Source organism: Cheilinus undulatus, linkage group 12, assembly GCF_018320785.1.
Source record: "Cheilinus undulatus linkage group 12, ASM1832078v1, whole genome shotgun sequence".
In the NCBI taxonomy this organism is placed as follows: Eukaryota; Metazoa; Chordata; class Actinopteri; order Labriformes; family Labridae; genus Cheilinus; species Cheilinus undulatus.
The window spans coordinates 25165248-25192568 of NC_054876.1; the positions used below are offsets into that span (position 1 = coordinate 25165248).

Sequence of the window (27321 nt, forward strand, 5' to 3'; positions counted from 1 at the left end):
GTTGGCCAACTAAAATGACTCCAATAGTGCAACGACGACTCATCCAGGAGGTCACAAAAGAACCCAGAACCACATCCAAAGAACCGCATGCCTCACTGGCCTCAATTAAGGTCAGAGTTCATGACTCAACCATAAGAAAGACACTGAGCAAAAATGGCATCTATGGGAGAGTTTCAAGGCCAAAACCATTGCTGACAACTTTTTGGAAGGTGTGTGGCCCGTTTCATCTGGTGTAAAAATAACACAGCATTTGATAAAAAAAGAACATCATGCTAACAGTCAAACATGATGGTGGCAGTGTGATGGTCTGGGGCTGCTTTGCTGCTTCAGGACCTGGACCACTTGCTGTGATTGATGGAACAATGAATTCTGTTGTTTACCAGAAAATCCTGAAGGTGAACGTCCGGCCATGTAGAACAACGTCATGCCCTCAAGCCCAAGTGCTCTTGGTTTGTTCAGCAGGACAACAACACGAAACATACGTGCAAGTCCACCCCTGAACGGCTCAAAAGAAAACAAAATTAAGGTTTTGGAGCGGCCAAGTCAAAGTCTGGACTTAAATCCAACTGAGATGCTGTGGTGTGGCTTTAAACAGGCAGTTCATGCTGGAAAACCCTCCAATATGGCTGAGTTACAACAACCCTTAGAAGAATATTGGCCCAAAATTCCTCCACAGCAATACCAACGACTCATCACTAGTTATGGCAAATGCTTGATTTTAGTTATTGCTGCCAAAGGTGGCACAACCAGTATTTAGGTTCAGGGGGCAATTACTTTTTCACACAGGGCCAGATTGGTTTGGTTTCCGTACTGTTACACCCCTATTTTTAACATTTTGGCTTTTAAACTGTGGATTAAATACCTACAAAGGATAGAGGAAAGGAAACTGGCACTCAACCCAGAGCTATCTACTGTGGCTTACAATAAAGAGCTGTATTGTAAAGGAGGCTAATTCATATTCTTTGCTTGGTCGCTCAACGCAAAAGGATTATTCAGTTTATAGTCTATCACCATTGACATTAAAAACATGTTTGCGACAAAACAAGGATTTTTTTGTATGTTAAAGGTGCTAAGCTAGCCTCTTAGATAAGAAAAAGACCCCTCAGGACTCTTGGCTCCCTTCATCTGGCTAGATCACGCTATAGGAGGTCTGCAGGACTGAGTATTTGTGATATTGGCCACCAGGGAAATCGGTTAAATTGAGGTAAAAATCCTTTTTTTGTTGATTGTAGGGATCATATTCAATGTATGTAGAAATTTTCTGACAATAATTGCAGCCTACAGGTCCAACCTCCAATGTACACTTGGGTTCACATGATTGCAAACAACCTATGGAGAGCTTAGGTAACAGAACACTTAGGCCAGCATGTTTAGTAAGAGTATGTACCCTGCAGCTAACATGGTCACGGTTTTATACCAGGCACATGTGTTGCATGTTGGATGCTCAAGTTCTGAGGAAGGATAAGTTCTGAATTAAAGCACTCAGTCCAAACAAGGTGAGTTTCTCCACAGAAATTCTAAATCAGCCTTTTACTTTAAAAAGTATGAACCAGAAGCATTTGTTTTCCCTGTGAAAAATGTAGGAAAACCCCTGACCCTTTTGGGGAAAATCACCTTAAGTTTATTTAGAAATCATAGACAAAATCTCCTCTGAGTTTGGTTAAATTCACAATGAAAATTACTAAGTAATTCAGGGGAAATTTTGCAAAGCTATTTTATTTCCTTTGCTGTCAAAAACTTAAACAATGAAACAAAAGAACTGAGAAGACTTAGGGCCAACTCAGACTACACAAATTCAGCCAGATTTTGGCCCTTTGGATGAAAAGCCACAAAAGTTGTCCACGGGTGAGGCCACCATGACAAAACATGGATTTTTACAACTACGACTACAAAAAAATGTGAACAGTTAATAATTTGATAATGTAAGTATTAGGGGTGGGAATCAAGAGTGGCCCCATGATATAATATTATCACAATACTTGGATCAAGATTTGATACTATTGCAATGTTAAACATTTTACAATGAGTACTGCAATACCATATATTGAGATATTTTGCAATCTATACCATTTTTTCAACTGTTTAGCTGATTAAGCATTAGTCTTGCCATCATGTTTGTTGTATTTCTGCAGTATTTTACTTTCATGTAGCACTTCTTGCAAACCTCATGTGTCATGTCCGTCTCATTCGTGCCCTGCTTGCATTCCTGACGTCCTTCCCCTGGTGCTGCCATGTTTGTTGTACTAACTTTCTCCTGCTCTTTGACCATCACCTCTGCCAACCTCACTGTACAAACAATTGTCTAAACAATTGATTTTGTCTTTCCATTATCATAGACTTCAGTTCATATTAGCAATTAAATTGAAAAAATCGATACTTGGTGGACGAGACGATATGATATATCACCAGACAAAATATCCCGATACTATGCTGTATCAATTTTTCTACAATCCCTAGTAAGTATCCAACTAAATATATGGCATAGAAGTAATCATTTTTTATTCAATCAAGACTTTTCAGAGGAAAAATGGTCCATATTGTATCTTTAAAGGTAAGAAATGATGCAAAATCAAATGTAAAGTTGCTGTGCTCAGGATTTTTCTGCTTTGTGTTCATTTAAATGAGATTTTGTTGATTATTTTCGAAGCATGAAAACAGCAGAAACCCTTCTTTACAGATTGCACTCAAAATGCCTAGAAAACAAACAGCCAGAGGTAAAAATATGTATATGGTCCCAGCATTAAAGAAGCGGACAGACAGATCTTGATAGCGCACAGCCAGGACTGTAAAATGAGCAGATTTATCCGCTTTCTGAAGTCTTGTCCTTTCCCTAACCGCACATTTACATTTGAACTTTGTGTAACATCTCTGGGAGCTAAAATTAGACACTTCCATATTTGGAACAAGCGGCTGAAACTCCTGCCTGCGTGTTGTCTTTTAATTAGGACATTTCTGAATTTCTGCCTGGTAATCTGTGAATGTTCCTAAAAAGCTCTTACTGTTCTCCAAACCAATTAAAACACAGGATACAAAACGGCCTTGAAGAGCCCCCTAGGTAGTCTGGCCTTGTGCTCGACACGCTCCTTGTCAAAAGTTGTCTGGTAGAGAGGAAGATATTTACATATTGAGCAGTAATCTTTACACTGATACTCAGCCAGTCCTCCTGTATTAAGGAGGGGATTTCAGGAGGTTAATCACAGCAGCTGGATCAGCTCAGACTCACTCTGGAAAACTTGTAACCTACAGAAGCCCTTACTCTGTTTTCAAAGCAATGTCACTTTTCGACAGCGGTACATGAGGGATTTCTGCAGCTAAAGCGGTCCAGGTTTTTGTATTAGCATCAGAGTTTGGGACATGCTGACAGAAAGTGATGTTGAGTCATTAAAGCTTGTGTTAATTGAGCTCTGATCGCCTTGTCAAAACTTAGCAGTGGATAAATGTTGAGACACTTTTGAAGTTAAATATACACAGAGTATTCTGATTTAAACATTAGAAGTGCACAAACTTTTATGATGATGGATCCAAAGTTTTACACAAGACAGAGAAATGAAATTTTAATCTTCATTTTAAGCCTGAAATATTTAAAATTCTCCTGTAAATGATTAGTTTAACCTTGTTGAGACAAAAATGAGCTTGACAGAACATTTTTGTTAAATACTCTAACTTCCAGCTCCCCACAATTAAAACAAAGTAAACTTAAAACAAAAAGCAAGGCAATTTGTGTTTGGTACATTATTTCTTTGTTGTAACAATTCTTCTTGGTAATAAATCATCCCACAAATGCATAATCCTTACAAAGGTGGCACCATTTTAAAGGGTAATAAACAGGCTTTCCAATAGTATAAGACTTATTACCAAGAAGCATTGTTAAAACAAAGAAATAATGTACCAAACACAAATTGCCTTGCTTTTTGTTTTAAGTTTAGTTAATAGTTTGGTTAATAGTCACAAACTTCACTTTAATCAGTGTTGCCTGTGCAGGGTGCAGGGCCAAGTGAGTACGGACAAGTATTCAGTAACATGGAGTCGAGCTCATGACTGCAGATGGTCATGACTATAAACAGCTGGGTTTGTTTTTAGCATGCTTTAGATTGTAAGAACTTTGGAGATGCAACCATCATTATCAGGGGGTTAACACTTCAAAACAGCAGTTAATTGCTGCTACATACTTGGTTTGGTTGAGGAGAAATGCTTTGGGATTTGAAAAGTACTAAAGTATGCCTACGAAGTTGTAATTAAAATATGTTATGGTGTAATGCTGAGAAACACTGAGATCAGTGATGACTAAAATCTGGGCTAAAGGTGGAGGGGGACGTTAGACTTAGCAGGTAGAACTAGGGATGAGTCTGGAAATCCGGTACCAGCATACCTGATACCTCACAGACAGAAATACAACTTAGATTTTAATGTTTTATTTTGGTACCTCCCCAGTCTGATGTGACCCAAATGAAAGGCACAACAATGTTAAGGAACTTGTGCGATGTGTGTGCACTCATTTTATTTCAGCAGAGCATTAGAGTTTTTGAATCATTTTGCTGTCTGAAGCTAACAACTTTCTGCACACTTTGTTAATCTTTATGTATTGATTCAAGCAATTTGGTATCAAGGAAAAAATCAATCTAGACAAGAAGAGACATGTAGAATGACACCCAAATAACAACATTAATTACAACACTTTGCTCCGTCTTTCTTTTTTCTCCTATGTCCACTCTGCAGTTTCATGTGTAATGTCAGAGCTTGGAATAATGGTCTGCTGGAGATCACTGTTCAGCCCTCCAAGGTGTTGTGGGACTAACGGGATGTTTCAGCTAGACAACCCTGACTTTTTGCTGCCTGTCTATCAGCGTGGATGAGTTGTCGGGGGCAGCAGTCTGGACATAACTGAGTTTAGGGATTTATTCAGTGAGCGCTCATCCTTTCAGTAGGGCACAAGTATCTTGTGTTTACTTCAGATTTGAACCAATTGATTTTTCAGCGAGTTTGTTCATTCCACTGTGATAGAGATGTTGTTTGTTTGATTGATCAATAATGCAGACAATCAGGCCAAGAGGAGAGTGGATCATCTTGTTGTTTGACAAGACGAGCTCCTTATGTGTATACAGACATCATCTGACGAATTCACAGGCTTAATACCACCTAGTGGATCTACAGTAAGTGGGGATCGGTCAAAAGTTCCCTTCTATGGTCAGAACTTTATGTTTGGCTCGGTCAGTCATTTTAGAAAATTTGTATTTGATTGACCCTACAGAACAGGGACACTTAGTGTTTATTAACAATAACTGATCATTTCTCATCTTGGATCTATACAGAAAGAATAGTTGTATAGTTTTTGAACTGTATTATGCTGTAGTTTACGTTACAATTTGCTGTGCATCTTATTATACATTCAGGCCGGTACTTCCCACAGCCCCACAATAATACACATCCTGATACAGAGGCCATGATACTCTCGCAGCACACGTTGATTTGGGATAATAAGCATGTTGTAATAAATAGACAATCAGTGCTGCCGAAATTATGACACCAGCTTGTCTTTATTGTTGAAAATAATGGAGAAGGTATAGTTTTAAGATTTTTAAAGTTTAAAGCACCTAAATTCAGATCCTCAGTAATCCTAGTAAATTAGAATAGACTATTTATAACCACTAGCAATTAAAAAAATGCAAATACAATAATTTTGACTTTCAAAATGTATGCAGCACTCCATTTACCTTAGAAGTAGGATGTCAGAGCTGGGGATGACATCATACCAGTGTTAATTTTGGCGGCTATTTTCATTTTAGTCTTAAGATTAAAATGTCCATAAATTTTGGTCAAATCTGAGTCATTTCTATTCTAGTTGGTGAATACTCTAACATTTAAGTCCAGTTTAAGTCTATTAAAAGTCCTTACATCTCAGACTTTACTTTTTTCCCAAAGATTCATTGACTTTGCCTCATTCTATTGCCAAACTATATTTGTGTGTTCACTCTGCCAATCCTGGGATCACTGCTTCTTTCATCTAAGAGGCAGAAAAGTTCAAGCTTCATTGTGTTTTGATGGATTTACCCACAGTGGAAAAACATCATGGGCTATAAATATTTGACAAAAAAACAAAATTACATTTTAGTCTCATTTTAGTCTCCCAGACCAAAATTAAAATTACTTTAAGTCAGAGTTTTAGTCCTCAAAGATCTATTTTTAGTTAGATTTAATCTAGTCTCTCTCATGGATAAAAAGTAGTCGACGAACATCTTTAGTCCCAACTGAGTTGAATGCGTTTCATTTGTTACGAGTTCATAACTTGGGGTTCTGAATTTGAATTCCAAGATTAAATGGAACGCACCCTTAAAATAGCCCTCTCTGTTGTCTTTCATGATGTCGGTTTTCATACATTTCATATTAGAATTTTCTGTTTTTACTTCACTATAGGGCTGGGCAATATATAGAGTATACTCAGTGTATCATGGCTTTTGTCACCTGGGATGTATAAAATGACAGTATCGCAAACATCGCAAGTATAAATCATGTGGATAATGTTCCCGCCTCCAGACAAGCTTTTTACCCCCATGATCACACAGGAGAGTTTCATGAATAAGGTCTAAAGACACTCTCATGTTATGAACTTGTCAAAAAATGGTCCAGTGTTCATCAACACAGATAATGGACTATATAATAACAGCTGTGAGCCTGAAAGGAGGACTAGACTGCAGGGTTTTGGCCGTCGGCTGCATGCAGGATTGGTGAGTTCTGTGTAGGTTTGCTTCACCCTTAATGAGGAAAATAATCATTTTATAAACAGCAAAACTAAACATAACACAGAAAACATTTCAGAACTGTCCATACACTATAAAAGACCGAGAATTTCACGATGTATCTTTTATTTATTAGTAAAAGATTGAATTAGCTCTTTTTCAAAATAAAACAGTGTGCTAAATTTGACATTATATTGATTTTTACGCTTTCTGCATGCTATTTTCTAAAGATCCAATAAAATCGTCTATTTTAATCACCATACTGGTGTTATTTAGGACTGAATTAAACATTATACAGAGGACATTCACTATAAGCCTACTTGCATTTGTAAGAATGACTTTTTGCTCCACATTTGCTTGAAACTTAGGCAATGAAGTTTCTGTAATGAACTGACAAGTGAGGATTAACCAGCATTACTCACACTGCCCTAAGCAGCTGCTTGAAGCCTTCACTGTCAGCACCACTGTTCAGCTCATGTTCTTATAAATAAAGCATAAAAAGTGCCTTATGATCTCCTGATCCAGTTTAGAAATTGAGGGAAATTTTGATAGTGCCATTTACTGCCGACTGGGACAACACAGACAAGACCAGTGAGCCTAGCTGTTGTTGCTAACTGCTAACTAGCCTGCTGTCAAGAAAGATTGGTGTTGCTGCAGTATTTTACCTTATTATTGCACTATGTGCATGACTTACACCTGACTCCTGAATTTCTGGTGTTTTGGTGTGTGAGGCGTGCACTGCACCCCGCAGTTTAATGATTGCTGCCATCTGCTGGCCCTTTTGGTTAACTGCACCATGGGAAATGTATATTCTAAAACTGTTGTCACATATCGATTGCATAACATCTGTGTCGATACTTACATTTGCAAGGTGAATGCCACAACACATCACTTTATTGATATTTTGAGAACAGGCTTATTACATATCAAATTGAAAAAAAAAAAAACTTAACTCCTTGTTTAACAAAGAATTTAGCCCTTTTCTCTTCTGTCTGGCGGTCCTTTATTTGTTGTAGGAATGAGAGGGAGGGATTTGAGTGTTAAGATGTTAAATAGGTAAATAGGATTTGACTACTGTCTATTCACAGCCAGACCTTCCAAGCTGATAGATAAAATGACTTACAGAGGACACTAGTGCTCTGACACTGATGGACAGTCTGATATTACCTCCCTAATCTTGCCTCCACTCAGTCTTGCATGCACACACACATTTCTCGGTGCTTCTCTCACTCCTCCATCTCGGTCGTTCTCACTTCATGTCTCTGACTCATACATTTTGTCTGTGCTCTCTCTCCCTTCTCTTTTCTTCCTTTATTACTTCTCACTCGCTCATCTCTCGTCAATTCCTGGTGGAATCTCACGGTGTCTTGTTTCTTTGTTTTCTGACTGTTCTGCGCCTCGATCACACTCTTTTGCTTTTCCTCTCCCCTCAACTCTGATGCTGCTGCTTTTTCTGGCCTTGTTTTGGAGCACTCCATCATGCTCACAAACACACAAATTCCCATAATGATTTCACAAGATCAAACAACCCATTTTTTTTGTGTGAAGGTCACAGGGGAAAGACTTTAGTCAGCAAACTAAAACTCTGCAAACACTCTTGATCTTGTAAAAGTGGCGTACTTCTTCTTATGAACCATGCTTATTCATATAACCTTGACTAGAGTCTATGTTGTTTCCTGTTTTTATACATTAAGTGTGAGTGAAAGTGCTGGATTTGAGATGGCTCTTAAAGAGACAGAGCCTGAAACTGCCTCTGCTAGACAGAAGTTGAGCTGAGGCTTTTCATAGACATCAGCAGGGGCCAGGTGCACCAGCTGGACGTAAATACAGTCTGTCTTATCGCCTCTGTCTGGCTAAGCTATGACTGATTTCTAGGCTCAGATTTACACTGAGTTCAAGTTCATGGAGAGGTGAGTGTTGCTCTGTAACATCCTGTAATAGCAGGTTTCTATAACACAAACCAAAACATTGGAAGTCAAATTTTCATTTTAGAAACAAAGAAACACTTCTACTGGCATTATGTTGTCTGATTAATATCAATGACATGACTCCCAAAGTGTTTATAACTACTTTCTTGCCTACCCTGCTCTGCTGTCTTAAACTATGGATCATTTTCAATCAAATTAGAAGTAAAACAGAAGTTTCCTTTACTGCATAGTGTATAACTGTTTTCAGTGGATGATCATGACATAATTAGAGAGAAAAGTCTGAGAGAAAGGGAGCAGATAGCGCTTGTTTGTTAAAATGAAACAATATATATATATATATATATATATATATATATATATATATATAGTGCTTAACAAATTTATTAGACCACCCTAACGCTAACCAAAGTAAGGTTTATGCCACAGCTACCCTACATTAACAGCATTGGTAATTACCAAAATCATTTTTTATGATTCGTCAATGGTTAATACACCAATATGTAAAAGCTCTTTAACCCAAATGATACTTTTAATGCTAAACTATAATTGTTATTGTTATTGATTAACTTTTTAATTTACTGATTTACAAAATTGAAAAAATAGTAAAGCACATTATTATTTCTTGATTAATATGTCAAATTATAGTTATTTACTTGCATTCCTGAACAGAAAAATTAGTTTTAGTGGTTGAATGTCATGCTTGATCCATTTCTGACTTCTCAGATAAGCCCAGTTAGCTGGCTCAAATTTGGGTTAATTCAGTTTGAAATCCCTCATTCCCATTCAAAATGGTAAAACATTGAGAGCTAAAAATGAAAGAGTCCGCATTAAAGCACTTCATGATGCTGGATGGTCTTTGAGACAAATATGACAGGTGGTCTAATAAATTTGTTAAGCACTGTATATATATATATATATATATATATATATATATATACTTAAAACAAAAAGCAAGGCAATTTGTGTTTGGTACATTATTTCTTTGTTGTAACAGAACAGTGCTTGTAAAGATCATGCGCAGTGGGATGAGCAGCAGAGCTGAGTATGTGGGTTGTGCCCACGAAAAATGTGTCAAATCTTCTCTGCCAATGCCAAACAGCATATTTTGCTGTTGCTATTGACTCCTGTTGTGAGCTTCTGGTACCCCCAGGTGCTGCCAATCAGGTGCCTGGTTGGCAGCACCTGTGAGCCTGGGTCCTGCTGGTCAGTAGATGTCTGCTTCAAGAATCAGCATGCCATGTTTGACTGATCTGAATAGGGCCCATTGGTTGGGCAACTTCAGGCTGGTGTTCAGCAAAACCAAGTTGCGGCATTGTCTGGAGTGAATCCTTGTACCATCTCCAAACTGAAGGCCAAGTTCCATATAACGGGGGATGTCAGAGACATGTCAGAGAATACTGTTTTCTCACCCTGTCAGCAAGAACTCTATCCTCCAAGATGACAACACTCGCCCCCACAGAGCGGGGTTTATCAGAGACTACCTCCAGAATTTGGGAGTGGAGAGGATGGAATGGCCTGCCAGCAGTCCTGACCTCAACCCCATTGAACACTTGTGGGATCAACTTGGGTGTGCTGCTGGTGCCAGGGTGACCAATACAACCATGTTGGCTGACTTGCAACAAATGCTGGTTGAAGAATGGGATGCCATCCCACAGCAGTGTTTGACCAGGCTGGTGACCAGCATGAGGAGGTCCTGTTTGTTAAATGAATAAATTGCTAAATTGTTTCTTCAAACTCCTATAATCCAATCCACCAAACACCAAACAAGAGTCAATGGCAGAATCAGCTGTTTGGCATTGGCAGAGAAGATCTGGCACATTTTTCATGGGCACAACCCACATACTCAGCTCTGCTGCTCATCCCACAAATGCATGATCCTTACAAATGTGTCATCATTTAAAAGGGTAATAAACAGGCTTTCCAATGGTATAAGATTTATTTCCAAGAAGCAAAGCAAGACAAATTGCCTTGCTTTTTGTTTTAAGTTTATATATATATATATATATATATATATATATATATATATATATATATATATATACAGCAGATATAGGCTGATATTTATAGCACATATGGCATGATATTTACAGCCAACAAAGGCTCATATATACTACTCATATCTGCTGTTCTCACTGCCTAAGTAAACTTATTTGACTATTTCCTTCAAATATTTATTCTTACTTTTTGAAATGGTCAAGATTTTCATGGAATAGTAGCAGAAAAAATCATATGTAAAAAACAACGATGAAGTTTTACCAATACCCAACTAAAACTTCAGTCCTCAGAACACACATTGAAGTTTGATGATTAAGAACACAGAAACTAATTTCAGTCCTTAGAAGACACTTAAAAATCAAAGGACAAGGATGAACACAGAAAACAGAAGTAAGTTGACCAAAGTCTGTTCGTGCTGCCTACTTGTACATATAGTCAATATTTACTACAGAAATAATCCAGATTTTAGGTGTGGATTTAGGGCAATATTTAAAAAAGATAAAGGCTGACATTTACAGCAAATATAGGTCGAATTTTGCAGCACATACAGGCTGATATAAATAGAAGATAAAGACTAATAATTGCAGCAGATAAAGGCCAACATTTAAAGCTAATATAGTCAATATTAACAAAAGATATTGGCCAATATTTAGAGCAAATTTAGACAAATATTTGCAGTAGTTATAAGCCAAAACTTACAGGAGATATAGGCCAATATCAACAGATCATCAAAAATAGCCCAAGGTTAACAGATTAAATATATTTTCAAAAGATAAAGGCCCATATTTACAGCAGGGAAAGACCAGTATTAACAGCAGATATAGACCAGTGTTTACAGGAGATATAGGCTGATATTACAGCAGATATTGGCCAATGTTTACAGCAGATATAGGCTGATAATACAGCAGATATTGGCCAATGTTTACAGCAGATATAGGCTGATATTACAGAAGATATTGGCCAATGTTTACAGCAGATATAGGCTGATATTACAGCAGATATTGGCCAATGTTTACAGCAGATATAGGCCAATATTTACAGCAGATATATGCCAATATTTACAGCAGATATAGACCAATATTTACAGCAGATATAGGCTGATATTACAGCAGATATTGGCCAATGTTTACAGCAGATATAGGCCAATATTTACAGCAGACATAGGCCAATATTTACAGCAGATATAGGCGAATATTTACAGCAGACATAGGCCAAAATTTACAGCAGACATAGGCCAATATTTCCAGCAGATATAGACCAATATTTACAGTAGATATAGGCCAATATCAACAGATCATCAAAAATAGCCCAAGGTTAACAGATTAAATATATTTTCAAAAGATAAAGGCCCATATTTACAGCAGGGAAAGACCAATATTAACAGCAGATATAGACCAGTGTTTACAGGAGATATAGGCTGATATTACAGCAGATATTGGCCAATGTTTACAGCAGATATAGGCTGATATTACAGCAGATATTGGCCAATGTTTACAGCAGATATAGGCTGATATTACAGCAGATATTGGCCAATGTTTACAGCAGATATAGGCTGATATTACAGCAGATATTGGCCAATGTTTACAGCAGATATTGGCCAATGTTTACAGCAGATATAGGCCAATATTTACAGCAGATATATGCCAATATTTACAGCAGACATAGGCTGATATTACAGCAGATATTGGCCAATGTTTACAGCAGATATAGGCCAATATTTACAGCAGACATAGGCCAATATTTACAGCAGATATAGGCGAATATTTACAGCAGACATAGGCCAAAATTTACAGCAGACATAGGCCAATATTTACAGCAGATATAGACCAATATTTACAGCAGATATAGACCAATATTTACAAAAGACATGGGCCAATACTGATAATAGATTTAGCTCAGTATTTACAGCAGATATAGCTAGATATTTCCAGAGGATTTAGGCCAATACTTCCAAAAAATATGGTCCAATATTTGCCAAAGAAATTGGTCATAATTTACAGCCTTTACAGTCCCGTATGTACTGCCGATACAGGCCAATGTATGCAGCCAATATATATATATATATATATATATATATATATATATATATATATATATATATATACTGTGACATATTGTTGTAAATATCAGTGGAAATTATTCATATCTATCAATGCTGATACCTTATTGTTTGGACCAATATCTGCTCATATCAATATCTTGTAGTATGCATACCTATATATATGGAGATATCAAAGAAAGGCACTTACAGTTGTCTTAGAGCAGCAGTCATGGCTGTGAGTCTCACATTAACTTGTAGGACTGCAGGCTAAATCCTGCTTCTGTCTCTGCAGTGAAGCACCCTGTCTGTCCTGATGAATACTGTGGGTTGTCTCTCTTTCAGCAGTTCAACACTTTCTGAATTATAAAAGAAGAAATTCTGCATGGTGTAATGGAATAAAAAGCATAAACACAGCAGTAAGGTCTGATCATTTTCACACTTTACTTTTTCTTACTTTAGTGTCATTTTCTCTACCGCCTACATATTTTCCATCAAAACATATCTGTCTGACTTCTACCACAGGAGGATGATGTACTCTCCATGGTGTGGCTTTTGTGTTAGCCTTTTGTTTCCTCTTTTTACCTGTGACCTCATTCCCTCTTCGACCCGGCTGTGCAGAAACTGAGAGTTTTCCGCCCAGCATGAAGTTGAAGAAGTGGAAAATAGCACGGCACTCTTGTGTGACCCGGCTACAGCCTGCTGCTTGATTACAGCAATCAATCGAGAGGAAGATAGATAGAGAAAGAAGAGAGCTAGTGTGTGTGGTGAGTGTCCGTGGGTACTCGTGGGGGATTGTGGGTCAGACAAAGCAGAACAGACAATCACAGAGGGCTCTCGAATGCTCTCCACTTCGCTCTTGTGCTCCGATGAAGAACATGTGGGACGAATATCAAAGAGAACATCAAATTCTCCGGCAGGGGAGATAAAAGAAGAACAGGAACCTGCTCTATCCCTCCTGGACCACAGTTTGTTTCCCTCACTTCTCTGTCAGTGTGGGTGGTTTGACGTTGATACGCTCTGGTGCTCTTTGTTGACATATCATTGGTTCCCAGTGATGCATTACTGCCCAGCTCCAATATCAGCTTGAATGTCGAACACAGGTCAGATAAAGCATTCGGGAATTGAAATCACATCCAGTATTGGTAGGCTGTTCTAGTGTTCTGTGTGTTTGTTTTTTGGGAGAAATCATGAATAAATGAATGACTGATGTACACTTCAGAATGCTTTCTGAATAAAAATATCACAAGTAATAATCCACCCCCCATAACTCTGCAAAAACTCTCGCCAAAGTCCAGCTAGCAGGCCTGCATATTAAAAAGGAGATTACACACCACCATTTACAAAGACCATTCTTATAAATCCACATGATTAGACTCATTTGAAATTCACCGATCCAACCAAATGACTTTGTAGAGTGTAATGATGCAACAAAAGTTTCAGAGGTGAGATGAGTTACACACGTCTGTTAGCAAAAGTCGGTCTGGAAGCTGCAGCAGAATAAGAATGACTGGATAATGATCTCAGGGACAGAACGATTGATCCACTCTTCCATCACTGTAATGAGAGGCTATAAGACACCCAAAACACTCTGATTGGGCTCCCTTAAGAACTGGCGGCAAATGTTGGACCATTTCTCCACCTGACAATAAGAGGGAGATTTTCAAAGTCCCAGTAGAGACAAAAAAATGGAGGGCCTGTCACATTAAATGACAAGGTTGTCCTTAATTTCCACACAGCCTATCAAGAAGCTGTTCTCAGCTGCTGATGAGGCAAGTGACAAGGTTCTTACATCAAACAGCTGGATCCACAGAGATAGAGATAACGCCTCTAACCATGAGTGATAGACAAAGGTGACCATACATAGACAAGTGATGCTCACAGAAACTAATTTTGCAGTCGATGAAAGGACATTTCAATTTGGACTACTAGCCTAAAGCTCAAAATCCCGCCCCCAACACTACAACGATATATATGAACTGAGCACTTTGTATACAATCTATTTTGTCCAGCCTACCAGCCACAGCAACCTACGGATTAATAAAAGTAGCAGAGTAATTTTTGACAACTGCACTTTGAGACCACAGTGCAACAAAATGTCAGAGTACAGGCTAACTGCCGGAGTGGTTGTCTTGGTGTCACTTGAGCCAAGCACAGCAGAAACTGAAATCTTTACCTGGTGAAAGCATGTTAAGCCAATATCTTGATTGGATTGCATCACAATTTATTTAAAGAAGTGCAGTGGCTGTGTCTCTCTCATGCATCCACCACTGTAACTACCTGCTTTCTGCTCGCATTGTGCAAAAGTTCAGTTATTAAAAGTAATATAGAAGAGTGATCTGTGAGTGCGGCTCTCTGAGACCACAGTGCACCAAATGTCATGGTATAGGCTAATTGCTGGACTGGTTGTCTCAGTGTCACCTGAACCCAGCTCAGCAGAAACTGATGTCTTTACCTGCTGAAAATATGGTTCGGCCAGTGTCTTTATTTGATAGCATTACAGGTGATTTAAAGAAGCAGGCTGTAGCTTTGTCCCTCTTATACAGCAGCTGTTACTCCCTACTCTCTGTTATTGTTATGAAAATTCTCAGTTAATAAAAGTGACACAAAAGAGTGATTTGTGAGCGTAGTTCTCTGAGACTACAGTGCACTAGACTGTCATGGTGCAGGCTAATTGCCGGAGCTGTTGTCTCAGTGTCACTTGAGCCCAGCTTAGCAGAAACTGACATCACTTCCTTGCTGAAATCATGTTGTAATCATTATATTTATAGGATTGCATCATGGATGATTTAAAGAAATGGGTTGGGGTGGTGTCTCTCTCATGTAATTACTCCCTGCTTTCTGATAGCATTGTTATGCAAAAGTTCACTTAAGTATACAACAATAGACACATTCTATTCCCATCAAATTCATGACAATTAATGTCTCCACTTCTCATTAGAATAGAAGACCTTTATTTTGAAGAAATCAGGAACATCAGGAAATGGAGTGTTTTCAGCAGCAACAACTCAGACAGGATGGAAATGCAAGTTCTCAGCAAATTTAGAAAATAAAATATTGGGAAGCGTTAAGTCTTTAAATGCAGGCCGAGCTTTTCAAGAATAAGGTTTAAATTTCTAATAATCAAATGACCCTCCAAGTTATATGCGAAGTGCACAGGTAAAATCAGCAGTCTAAAATATAAATCTGAGGCCAAAGGAAAATCCACTAAAATTCTTTTAATAAAGGATTTTAATAATGCCTCACAGGGCCTGGATTTTCATTTTGGACTGACAGTTTTCACCAAGATTTTTCTTTATCGCTGGTAATAAAAAGGCACATTTTGTTAAAATGAATGAGGAATTATTATACTATCTGGACTTTAATAGGCAAATGATGAATAGGACAAGCTAGAGACTGCTGAAATAATTCGGCAACAATCTTTGTGGTTTCAACTCTTCTCTGTATTGCCAAAAAAATCCCTACAACTTAATGACTAGAACCAGGAAAGTTTTTTCTCTGTTTATGCCAGGGAATACTTTTAAGTTTGTTGCATCACTGAGACAAATGGGGTTAGACTTTTGGAAAAGTGTCACATTTTATTAAATGAATTTAGAAAAAAGAGGGTAGAAAAAATTGAATCTACTCTGTTTTTTTTTTTTTTTTTATTGGTTAATGAGAGAACTATTGGCCTTTTTTCTACCAGTTATCATGGTTCATAGTCTTTGTTTAGCCCAAAGTGAGAAAACAACACCAATGAGTCCAAACCAAGCAAAAACATAAAAAGTAAAAATAAATTGGTCATGAAATTCTATTCTTGGACAAATATTTAAACAAAAAGTCTAAGAAGTTTTGTTTGTTTGTTTGTTTTAATTTTGCAGAACTGCTCTCAATCAGCAAATACAGAAATGAAAAATGAAAATATATACTGCAAATCTTTATTCCATGCTTTACCTCTGGCTTTACAGGAGCGCTGTACACTTTACCGCTTCAGTTATGTAGTAATAATCTTGTGAACACAAGCACTGTAATTGATTTACTTTAATGCTGAGCAATGAATAATTCACCAGTTACATAACTTTAATATCTCCTCCAACAATATGGATAAAGAGTTTTAGGTTGTACATTTCGTCTGTGAAAACTGGTATACTATTCATTGAAGTATTGTTAATATTGTTAATTTATGTAACCTATGTTCTATGTCCTGTTTTAATGTCATATATGTGAAACTTATCATGTTGCTGTCTTGGCCAGGACTCCCTTGTAAAAGAGATTTTTATATCTCAATGGGAAAAAATCCTGGTTAAATAAAGGTTAAATAAAAAATTGAACTAGATAAATAAACTATTTGAAATAAGTAAAAGATGAGTTTTAAGGCCATCCGGCTTTAAAGAGGACTGACACCTCACTTAGCGCTTATGTCCACACCCCTATGGCAATGATACTCACACCCCTGTACAGCAGGCCCTGCATTCTTCTCCATGCCTAGTTTGGTCCTGATTATATTTTGCTTGCATCATGTGTCGCACAATGACAGGCCTTTCTGCAATGCAAATGAATGTCAAGTCCAAGCCTTCAATATGACATCAAAGCCATGTCTAAAGTGCTTACTTCACAGAGATAGAGGAACATGCATCCTGCAGCTCTCTGTTTTATCTCTCATAATCACTACCTATTCATTAGATATTTTGCATCAACAATGGCGAGTAGCCTTCATCTCCATCACTCAAATCTGCTCCCATTCAGTGCTCCAGCTTCTGCCACACCACCTTCACCTTAGCTACCTTTGAACTAGCCAGATGCTCTCCCGGCTCATTTGCATAAAAGCTTTGCAAACACCACTGGAATATTGATGCATGGAGGACAAACAACCACAGCCTACCAATGAAAGTCCAAACACCAGTCTGTGTGGGAAGGTGAAATAGCATATAGCTGTCTATATGGAAGCCTTTCTTCCAAATAGCATCACATCACTAAGTGCATCAGCAGTTTTTAGCTGTCAGCATTATACTACACTAGCCAAATCTAATTTGGATCCAGACATTTAAGGAACACAATTTAGACAAAAATATTTCACTTTAATGGGTCACTCATATTATAGCAAAGAGACATGCCAGTCTTAAGACTTAAATTGCAGGAAGTTACCTAACTTTTGCTACAGTGAAATTTTAAACCCATATAACGATCACAGCCTGCTCCTGAAATCCTACCCATCACAGTTTACAACATTTTGATAGAAGATGGTCAGTGAAACAACTGTATGATACAATATGTGAGAAGAGTACAATCTTGATGACCATTTTGTCTTTAAGTTGGTGCCATGGGTAATAGGACATATTTATAGCATACATGATGAGAAGAAAAAGCTTGTGAGCTGAATAGACTTTGAGTCTATTTCATTAGACCACAACATTAGCTCAGTCTGTAGGGATGCAGGTTTGGACCAGGAAGGTCAAGCCCAGGTAAAGGCCAAGTATTGAAAATGGGATTAGTCCAGTAGAGGTGCTGATTCCCTTCCCAAGTACTGTTAAGGTATCCTGGAGTTAAGCACCGTAGTTTCAACTAAGGCTGAAAGATTTATTGTTTTACCAATGCAAATGTGAAGTGTGCATGTGCATTTACATATGCTCTTAGGTAAATGTGTTCCCACTTATCTGCAGCGCCTCATCCTGATGCTCATTAATACCAAAGCCAAATATACAGCATGAATGCGCCACTGATGTTAAGTTAAAGCTGCAGGTGTATGCTGCTGGGTGAGATATAAACAGCTCAACAAATATGTGAGCTTTTGTTTAAAAAATTGGTCTTTCCCAGATGATTTAATGTAACTTTGAATGTCACTGTATATGGTTAATGGCATCGAGGTAACACAATGACAAGCATCATGTTTATTTGTAAAGTTTACAAAGAAATTAGTCACTCCATGCAAAAACAAAGGCATATTCGATTTCCCCACCATTCCTCCTGCTGCATTTATATGGACACAGGGGCTATAAAAAGTATTCACTCCTTTGGATATTTTCCCAGTTTATTGATTTTATAAACCAATCATGGTCGATGTATTTTGGCCTTTTTTGACAAGATGTTTTGCAAAAAAACTCTTTAATCTCCAAGTGAAAACAGATTCCTACAAAGTAATGTCAATTAGATAAAAATTCATAATTTAAGATAAGTGACTGCATAAATATTGAAGTGAATATGCCTCAAGTGACTGTGGTATAAAGACACCTGTGTCTGGAAGGTCCAAACACTGGTTATTCATAATCTAAATCAATGCATTTCTGCTGACAGAAGCACCCTTTTGCAGTTATGAATTCTCCTGAATTGTAACTACTCCCTCATACATGGGCTCATATTGACTTGTGGGAAATATTTTCCAGGTTTTCCAGTTGGCAGGAAAATATCTAATCAAGTTAGACAATTTTTTGTCACTTGTGCTTATCACCCTGAAAATTATAGGAATAGTTCATGATACATTGTCCATGAAAAGCCTTTAAAACAACTTCTTTAAGTTGTTTTTATTTGTTTTTGATTTAGTTCAAATGTGCTTGTTCTTAAGAAATGCTTTTAAATGGACCACACTTTCTGCTTTTTTCCTTTTTTAAAAACTTATTCCGACTTTTTCTCCTCTCCTCTTAACCTTCATCTCTCTCCCTAAATACACTCCATCTCTTCATCATACTTAACTGTCCCATCCACTCTCACTTCCTTCCCTTTGATATGCCTATGCATCAGCTATTACTAATTCCTCAGTGCTGCAAAGGATTATTTATTCAGAGAAAACTCCATAAATCATGTCAACCTGACCAGCATGTGCTGCCTGCTGAAGGACAGAGAACGATGAACATGGGTGTGTTTCTGTGTGTGTGCAGGGAAAATTTGCTTCCTCTGGAACTTTGTGACACCTCGTGCTGCTAGCTTAGAGATAACAACGTCCTCTTGGGTAAAAACCTTACGGATGAAAAGCATGGAAAGCCCTAAAATTAAAGTTTTATATAGTTCTCACTGCATATGCAGTGAATGCACAGAGCCAATGCAGATTTATTACACAGTAATGATTGCAGAGATTCATAGGACTGTATATGACAGTCTAAATTATTCAAATTGTATATGAATAATTACTAAAATGAGGAGGAGGCTTGAAGAGGAAGGAAAAAGGTGAGTCCTCTGAAGACAGTACCTCCTCCCTGCTGTTAAAATTACCTTCTTTCTTCTTTACCGTCTGATTGAACACTTAAATTCTGTTTATATATTTTCACACAAAACCTGTCAGGTGAACTTTTTAAAGGTAAACTACATAAAACTTTTTTCTGGGTTTCTGTGACAGTCTGAAAAATGTTTACGTCTCTGGTGAGTGCTTTTTTAAACTTTGGGAACACTTAAGATGTCAAAGAGTCCGCCAGCATGCTGACGGTTGATGACAGTGCAGCTCTGTCTGATTGGTGTGATGCACTCTGGGATTTGTGTCACTGCTGTAGCTATAGATAGGTTAGCAAAACTGAGATATGAATCTGAACTCTTTCTCCTCACCTGTCTGCACACACACAGATGGCACTGCAGACAAAGACAGAGAAAGAGAAATGGAGAGACAAAGGAGGCAGATCTGCTGGCTGTTTTTCAAAGTGAGTCAAAGAGAGGGAGAGTGATGGGACAGGCACTGTCATTGTGAGCCAAATGAGAACACAGCCATATATATAATTGCTACCATTACCATCATTAGTCTTGTACTCAGATTCTCTTGGCTCGCACTGCAACTGCACTCTCGCCAGCCTGCACAATGCCCCTAAAATAGCCGTGTGTTTTAAATTATGCATGGCGATAGAAATAGACAATTTGCAGCAGGACAATTCCCCTTCCTTCTCACTGACATATTGCCGAAGTTGGAAGCGGTAAAAAAGAGCAGTCCTCACTGGGCGAGAGCTGTTTGATCCAAACACAGAGAAAAAAAAAAAGCTGTTACTGCGTATTTTAGGTGGTTAGGATCCTCATTAGAATAGTTGAATACGCTCCACAGTACCTACTCTTGATTTATTACAGGTAGAAGAGGTCAAGGCTTACGTCCTGGCTGAATGGGCTCTGGGAAATGGAGTAAAAAATTAATTTGTGCAGGAGAGTGCCTACATTTGTCTAAATGATGTCAGAAAGTACAGGACTGTTTAATAAAACATATTTCACTAGTACAGGATATGTTTGATTGTTGTATTGTTTTGATGTTTTTACAACACAGATTATTCCGTCATACACAACTTTACTCAAATTTGTTGGGGTTTTTTCTGACTATATTGTGAAATTCAGGCTGAAATCTGTGTTTTTATATAGATGATGTACATAGATGTCTCCACAAAGAAAAAACTCTAATCTAAGCAAGTGTGTCTCATTACACGTATTTTAAGCATAATTTAACCAACAACAAAATCTATTTTGAAGATCTGAAAAGAAAAAATAAAGTCTGCATTTCTGGTATTAAGTAAAAAAGAAATTCTTCCAATGGGAAAAGCAAATTCTGTTAAGGTGTTTAAAACTGATAGGTATATTTCTCAAACAGTTGCATTTCATGCAAGAAACCCAGCATGTAAAATTTTCTTGATATTTTTAACCAGAAATGTGATTTTTACACTTAATGACATTTTTGTTTTTGCAGTGTTTGTAACTAAAAGAAAAAATCTGATTAATTATAAGTTTTGTAATCAACGAGTCTCCACTCAGGGTACGCCGCCGTGATCTGAAGTTTTTTTTTCACCCCTTGTTTTGTTTGTACAAGCTTTTTTATATGAAGTCCCGCTTTTTCACAGTTGTGACATTTTTCATTGGCAAACCTGCAGTTTTTAGCCAGGTTTTCTCCACCGCATCTGTAGCATTTTCTAATGCCCAGCTGAGACTTTGGTTGTATGTTGCTGACCTTGTTCAGTGACCCTGACACTCTGTTCCATTTACCAGGTTCTTTAATGGCATATAAATCCACAATGGCTCTGTTTGGTGCCTCTATTGCTAATGCAAACATGAATGTTTTTTCAAGTGAGTCTGTCTGCCAACAGCAGCTTTTGCAATATCCTGTCACGGATCACACAATCTCTCAACACCATCGTCAACGATTGACCCAAGTTACAGTCCTGCACCAGCTTTCTCACTTCTTCCACCTAATCACCCACACTTTGCATATTACAGTGGTGACCTGAGCTGGCTCTAGCCGGGTATGCATTGTGCGATTTCAAGCAAACCATACCACAGTCGTGGCAGAATGTCAACTCATACTGTGAGACTGAATAGTTTACGACACACGACCATCGCACATGAGTGTGTGCTCATACTGTACGATCTGACAGTCATGAACGACCTGAGTGCTCACGCTGTCTGACTGAAGTCGGAACTGACTGTGACAGAAACCCGCAGAGTTTCCTTTTCAAAAAGTCTCAATGTCTGAGGTTGAAGTATTTCTAGTCCTCCCTTTCTTTTCTCTCTCTTTCTCCCTCTCCCACTATCTCTCTCTGTCTCACACACACAAACAGCATCACTTCTGTGTCAGCGGCAGGTCCGCGGGTAGGAATATGTCCTGCTCGTTTATTCCCTTTTTCATAGCGGGGGTGCATCAGAAAGGGATTCCAGCCGTTGTCATGGTAATTTAGGATGTTGTCTGACAGTTTACAAAGGAAAACAATACCCCAAAGTTTTTTATTCTCCTTGCATTTCTGCTCTCATTGTGACGTGTCTGGAGTTGCAAACCAAAATATCAAACATGCCAGAAATCCTCCCAACAAGTCAGGAGGAGGTTGTAGGGTCATAGTCGGGCTGTGGTCAGCTGTCGTAACCCTCCCCCCCCCCCCCCCGTACTCAGCACAACAAATGACGCCCAATCCGACTGACAGTCAGCCTGACTTCAGAGTGAGTTGTGCAATTCCAAATTCGTGGCTGAATCACAGAAAAATCGCACAGTGTACACCCAGCTTTAGATGCAATAACATTCCACAGTTACTTCACAACACAGGGGAAGTCCCCAAATGATGGCATTTTAGGATTTTATTGAAAATCTGTACATGGTTGTGGTTCATGATTCAGGTACACCCAAGACATCTTCTAAGAGGTATCAAGGACAACTGGAGCAACGTTGTGGCATCCTAATCGAGACATACAGATGGACAGATAGACATGCTGCCAATTATAGTAATAAGACTAATCACAATTAATCGCATATGTTGATAATTTAGTAGTGTATCATATTAAATTGTGTTGCTTCATATCATGGTATCTTTATGTATCATACTGTATCATGTTGTATTGTATGGTATTGCTGAATCTTATTGTTCTATATCCTATTATGTTGTGTTGTCTTATATCCTGTTGCATTCTTTTAATCATATTCTGCATAAACTGTCTGCCCTATATATCACTGTATTATGTGTGTCTTATCATTGGGTGTTGGATGCTTAATCTTTGGTGTGTCTAAAAATACACAGAGAAGCTAAAGGCTGAAAAAACAAAACAAAAGAAAGATGTAAAAGATTAAATAAACTCTTTATAAAGAAAAATCAATCTGTCTTACACGTCTCACTTCAAAGAACACCTTTGACGTAACACCGACATTGCCAAGCCCTTTCTGTCAGATCAACTTTGTGTAACCCAGTATCATAATATCATCCCGAGGCATTCCAGAGAAAACAGCTATAAAAGGGCCACACTATAATGAATAATAAACCATTCTGTCACTTAAAACCCTGTTTTAGAATGCAGGGCCAAGTGCAGATGTTATACTCTGTCATTAAAAGCAAATGCAATAATTTAATCTTGTCAGCAGCACATTGTGACATTTAACCCTCCCTTATACTGTTATATCAATGAAAATAATGAAACAGAATGTAGGGTATCTCTTTCAGTGTTCTAGCTTGAGTTAACCAGAAAATATACATGCATCTCCTTCAGAAGACAGGGATTAACATTCACCATGTCTGGAATAATCCTGTAAAATAAGCTCAGTAGGGATCTGGCATTACTAAACTGTAATCTTAGGATGTTGTTTACTGCTCAGTGTGCTGGATGTTGTTTGCTGCTGCATCTGACTCATACTGTTTTCTTTTTGAGTCTGAGAACGGAGTTTCCCCCGGGATGATGTGAACATTTTGCATCTTGCATCTTGTAGCTGTGTATTTCTTTTCAAGCCTTTCCAGCTCTGTTTTTTGGGGGTGTTTTGATGTTAATGAGGGGATTGGATGCTGTAGTTCAGGTAAATTATTTAGCAAGATAGACTGAGTTCATACTATGTATGCTTTTTAATAGATTAGCACAATCATCACTGTTACTTATCTTTCCCCTGTTAACTCAACACATGACTTTAATATGTTGCTGTGTTTGACCTCATCTATGCTGTTTGAGTTTATAGATTTAAATAGTACTAGTTATAGATACAAATACTGTTACATTCACTTTAAAGAGCAGCTACAGTGAGGTCTGACAGCAGAAAGTAATGGGATGATTCAAAACATCCAGTCAAAGTTAACTATCTGTAAAAGAAAGCTGAAGAAAAGGGAGTGGACATGAGAAACAGAAATATAAAAAGATAAAGCCGTCGGGAGGGAAAAGGGAAAAAGGAGACAAATGGAGATGGGGGGAATGTACAAAGCAGTGGAACTGGTTATTTACAGAGGAAGCAGCTTGGAGGCAGAGCACAGATTTTTTTGCTTTTGGTGGCACAGCGGCACTACTGTAAATTGCTCAAGGTTTATTTCTTGGTTTAGATGTGCTGTGGGTTCGTGTGCTTCCCCCCGGTTGTCGGTTCTGTGATTTGAGCCTCAGTTGGCTCTGCTCTGCTGTGCGGTACTCTCACTATAAGGGCCCATACAGGGAAATGTGCACTGCTTACACATAAAGCCACACTCTTTTGTATGATTACAGGGTTGTGATGGATGCACAAACTGCAGTTCAAACTTCAAATACAGACTCCAGGGATATGTAAGCATTTATTTTCAGCTATTACAGTGTACTTTTTCAGCTTTTCTAAATTATAGTGCAGATGTATTTCTGCATAAAGTATAGTTCAGGGTCTTGTTTGAAAGAAAAAATCCCTAAATCCTTGTCATACAACACCTTAATGTATGACAAGGATCAACTTGCCTTTATCTCCTTTGGAATAAAAGTTCTGCTTCCTCTTGAAATATTATTTAATTCCATTCAAAAAAACAAACCATTAAATTAGACTATAGTAGGGACCAGATCTAAAGGAATAACCTTAACCATAAACAAGTCCAGCTGATATGGATGTTAGAAATAGAGATAGAAGATGAAAACAGAAGTGACTGAAAGTCACAAAAGATGACAATAGCACGTTAACATAAAACAGAACATGGTCTGGGGTACAGCAGTGTCCAAAGACCACTGAATGGAGTATCAACTGATTCCAGCCATGACAAGACAAATCAGCTTCAGATACTGTGCTGGTTTGTTCTGACCTCATCTCACTGAGAGATCAGTGAAAATGTTCAGTTTAGTGTAAGTAATGAAAGCTTGTTTAGCTCATTTTATAAAAGCTACAGAGTGACTCATCGTAAGGATACAGCTCTCACTATAAAATCCACTGAATCATTCATTTATTGGAATAAGTATTTCTTTTTACATGTTTAAATCCTTATTTTCAGATCAAAATTGTTCTCCAACTTACTGATTACATTCATGCAGCTAGAAGGCTTAATCAAAGTGTGCAACATACAGTGCTTAACAAATTTATTAGATCACCTGTCATATTTGTCTCAAAGACCATCCAGCATCATGAAGTGCTTTAATGTGGACTCTTTCATTTTCAGTGAGCTCTCCACGTTTTACCATTTTGAACAGGAATGAGGGATTTCAAACTGAATTCACCCAAATTTGAGCCGGCTCACTGGGCCTCTCTGAGAAGTCAGAAATTAATCAAGCATAACATTCAACCACTAAAACTCATGTTTCTGTTCAGGAATGCAAGTAAATAACTATAACTTGACATATTAATCAAGAAATAATAATTTGCTTTACTTTTTTTTCTGTTTTTTTATAAATCAGTAAATTCGAAAATTCATGGATAACAAAAATTATTATATTTTAGCATTAAGATTATAATTTCAGTTAAAGAGCTTCTACATATTGGCGTATTAACCATTGCAGAAACATAAAAAATGATTTTGGTAATTACCAGTGCTGTTAATTTAGGGCAGCTGTGGCATAAACCTTACTTTGGTTAGGGTTAGGGTGGTCTAATAAATTTGTTAAGCACTGTACGTACGTGGTCAGTATAACTTGGCTTTTGATCAAACTTCAGTCCAATAGAGATTTTGTGGCTTGACTTTTAAAGGCCAATCACCACGTAGTTTGGTTATGAACTGGCACTATTTGAACAAAGATTTATTGATTGACTGATCACATATAAGTTGAATTATATTATCATTTTAATCCAAACCTTTACTTTTTGCTTCAATATTGTCATCTAATCTTATTTATGATGCTTTGGCAACATTGTTTTGTGACATTCATGCCAACAAAAATTACCGAAATTTAAACTGAACTCAAAAGTTAAGGTTTACAAATTGGATGTCCAGTCCTGATTGTGAGAACTGAGCTTCTAATTGAAGCTGAGGCAGGAAAGGAATTGGCCTTTTTTTCTTTTGGCTCACTCACTCTATCCCATTTACTTTCCAGTGATCTCACCCAGCAGTGTGTAGATTGCTAATTTTCCAGTGTTTCTTTAGCTGGCCTAGTTATCTGCTTACATTTCTATTCCAATACTTCAGCAAAAGCGCAATTCCTATCCTAGTTCAGCTCTAGAGCAGTCAATGCCTGGAAAATTGTGTGAATGTTTATTTAAAAACCTCCTTAAACATGTTTTACAAAGCCCCCATATTGAGAATCTTCTTTGCTACCATTTTCTGTTTGTATTTGTAGGTGTCTTAACCTCTCTATTTACTACAACTCAAGCTTTAAAACCAACCTAAGAAAGTTTGCTCATTAAAATAGAAGTACTTTAGAGAGTATACATAGAGTGTGAGTGTGTATTAGTCTGTTCACTGTAAAGGCTTAGGCCATTTATCAGAAAGTAGACCAGACCGAGATCAATGCTGAGATCATTTAGAAAATGGAATGAGCTATTTCTTCAGCGGGCTTTAAGGTAAAAATTGATTCCTGTAAGGAAACAACTGCTGGTAATAATGATGTTTTCTTTAAAGTCAGGAAGTACAGAGAGATGTATTTGCATCTGGATAAATCTGTGCAACAAAGGCCATGAGCTGGCAGCATAAGACTGAGTAAACCTGCCACTGTGATCCCATTTCCCTGAGGACATCTTCCTGTTAACCTCTCCACAGAGCTGCCAGCAGCAATGCCTTCAGCACATCCCTCGACCAGCACACCTGGTGTACAGCATATACTGCCTACAATACTGGCACTTCTTCCCCCTTGACCCTGATATGCTACCCTCAAGAGGCTATCAGTGGACCTGGGGGAGCAGGGTTGTAGTGATAATGGTAGGAGTTCAGATATGACACCTGCAGCTTTACAGGGGGTGACCCTTTTCTGTCACTTGTGCCTTCCTCTATCACTCTCTCTTTTTTAGTATTTGTTGCTTATATCTGATGGCTTCTCTCAAGTCTCTTCACTCATTTTGCTTGATTTGCTCTTTCATGTATCACCCCTT

The 27321-nt window shown here is 37.9% G+C and overlaps 1 protein-coding gene across 2 annotated transcripts in view; it reads right to left on the minus strand.

Moving 5' to 3' along the window:
- Positions 1-27321, minus strand: part of kctd16b (potassium channel tetramerization domain containing 16b) — a 136041-nt gene that overhangs the window by 38986 nt on the left and 69734 nt on the right. The window contains exon 2 of one of the 2 annotated variants that reach the window (XM_041801998.1): positions 4537-4563. The exons of the other annotated variant lie outside the window; for it this stretch is intronic. Within the exon in view, the coding sequence (XP_041657932.1) occupies positions 4537-4563 (27 nt within the window). The remainder of the gene's footprint in view (positions 1-4536; positions 4564-27321) is intronic. 2 annotated transcript variants of the gene reach the window in all.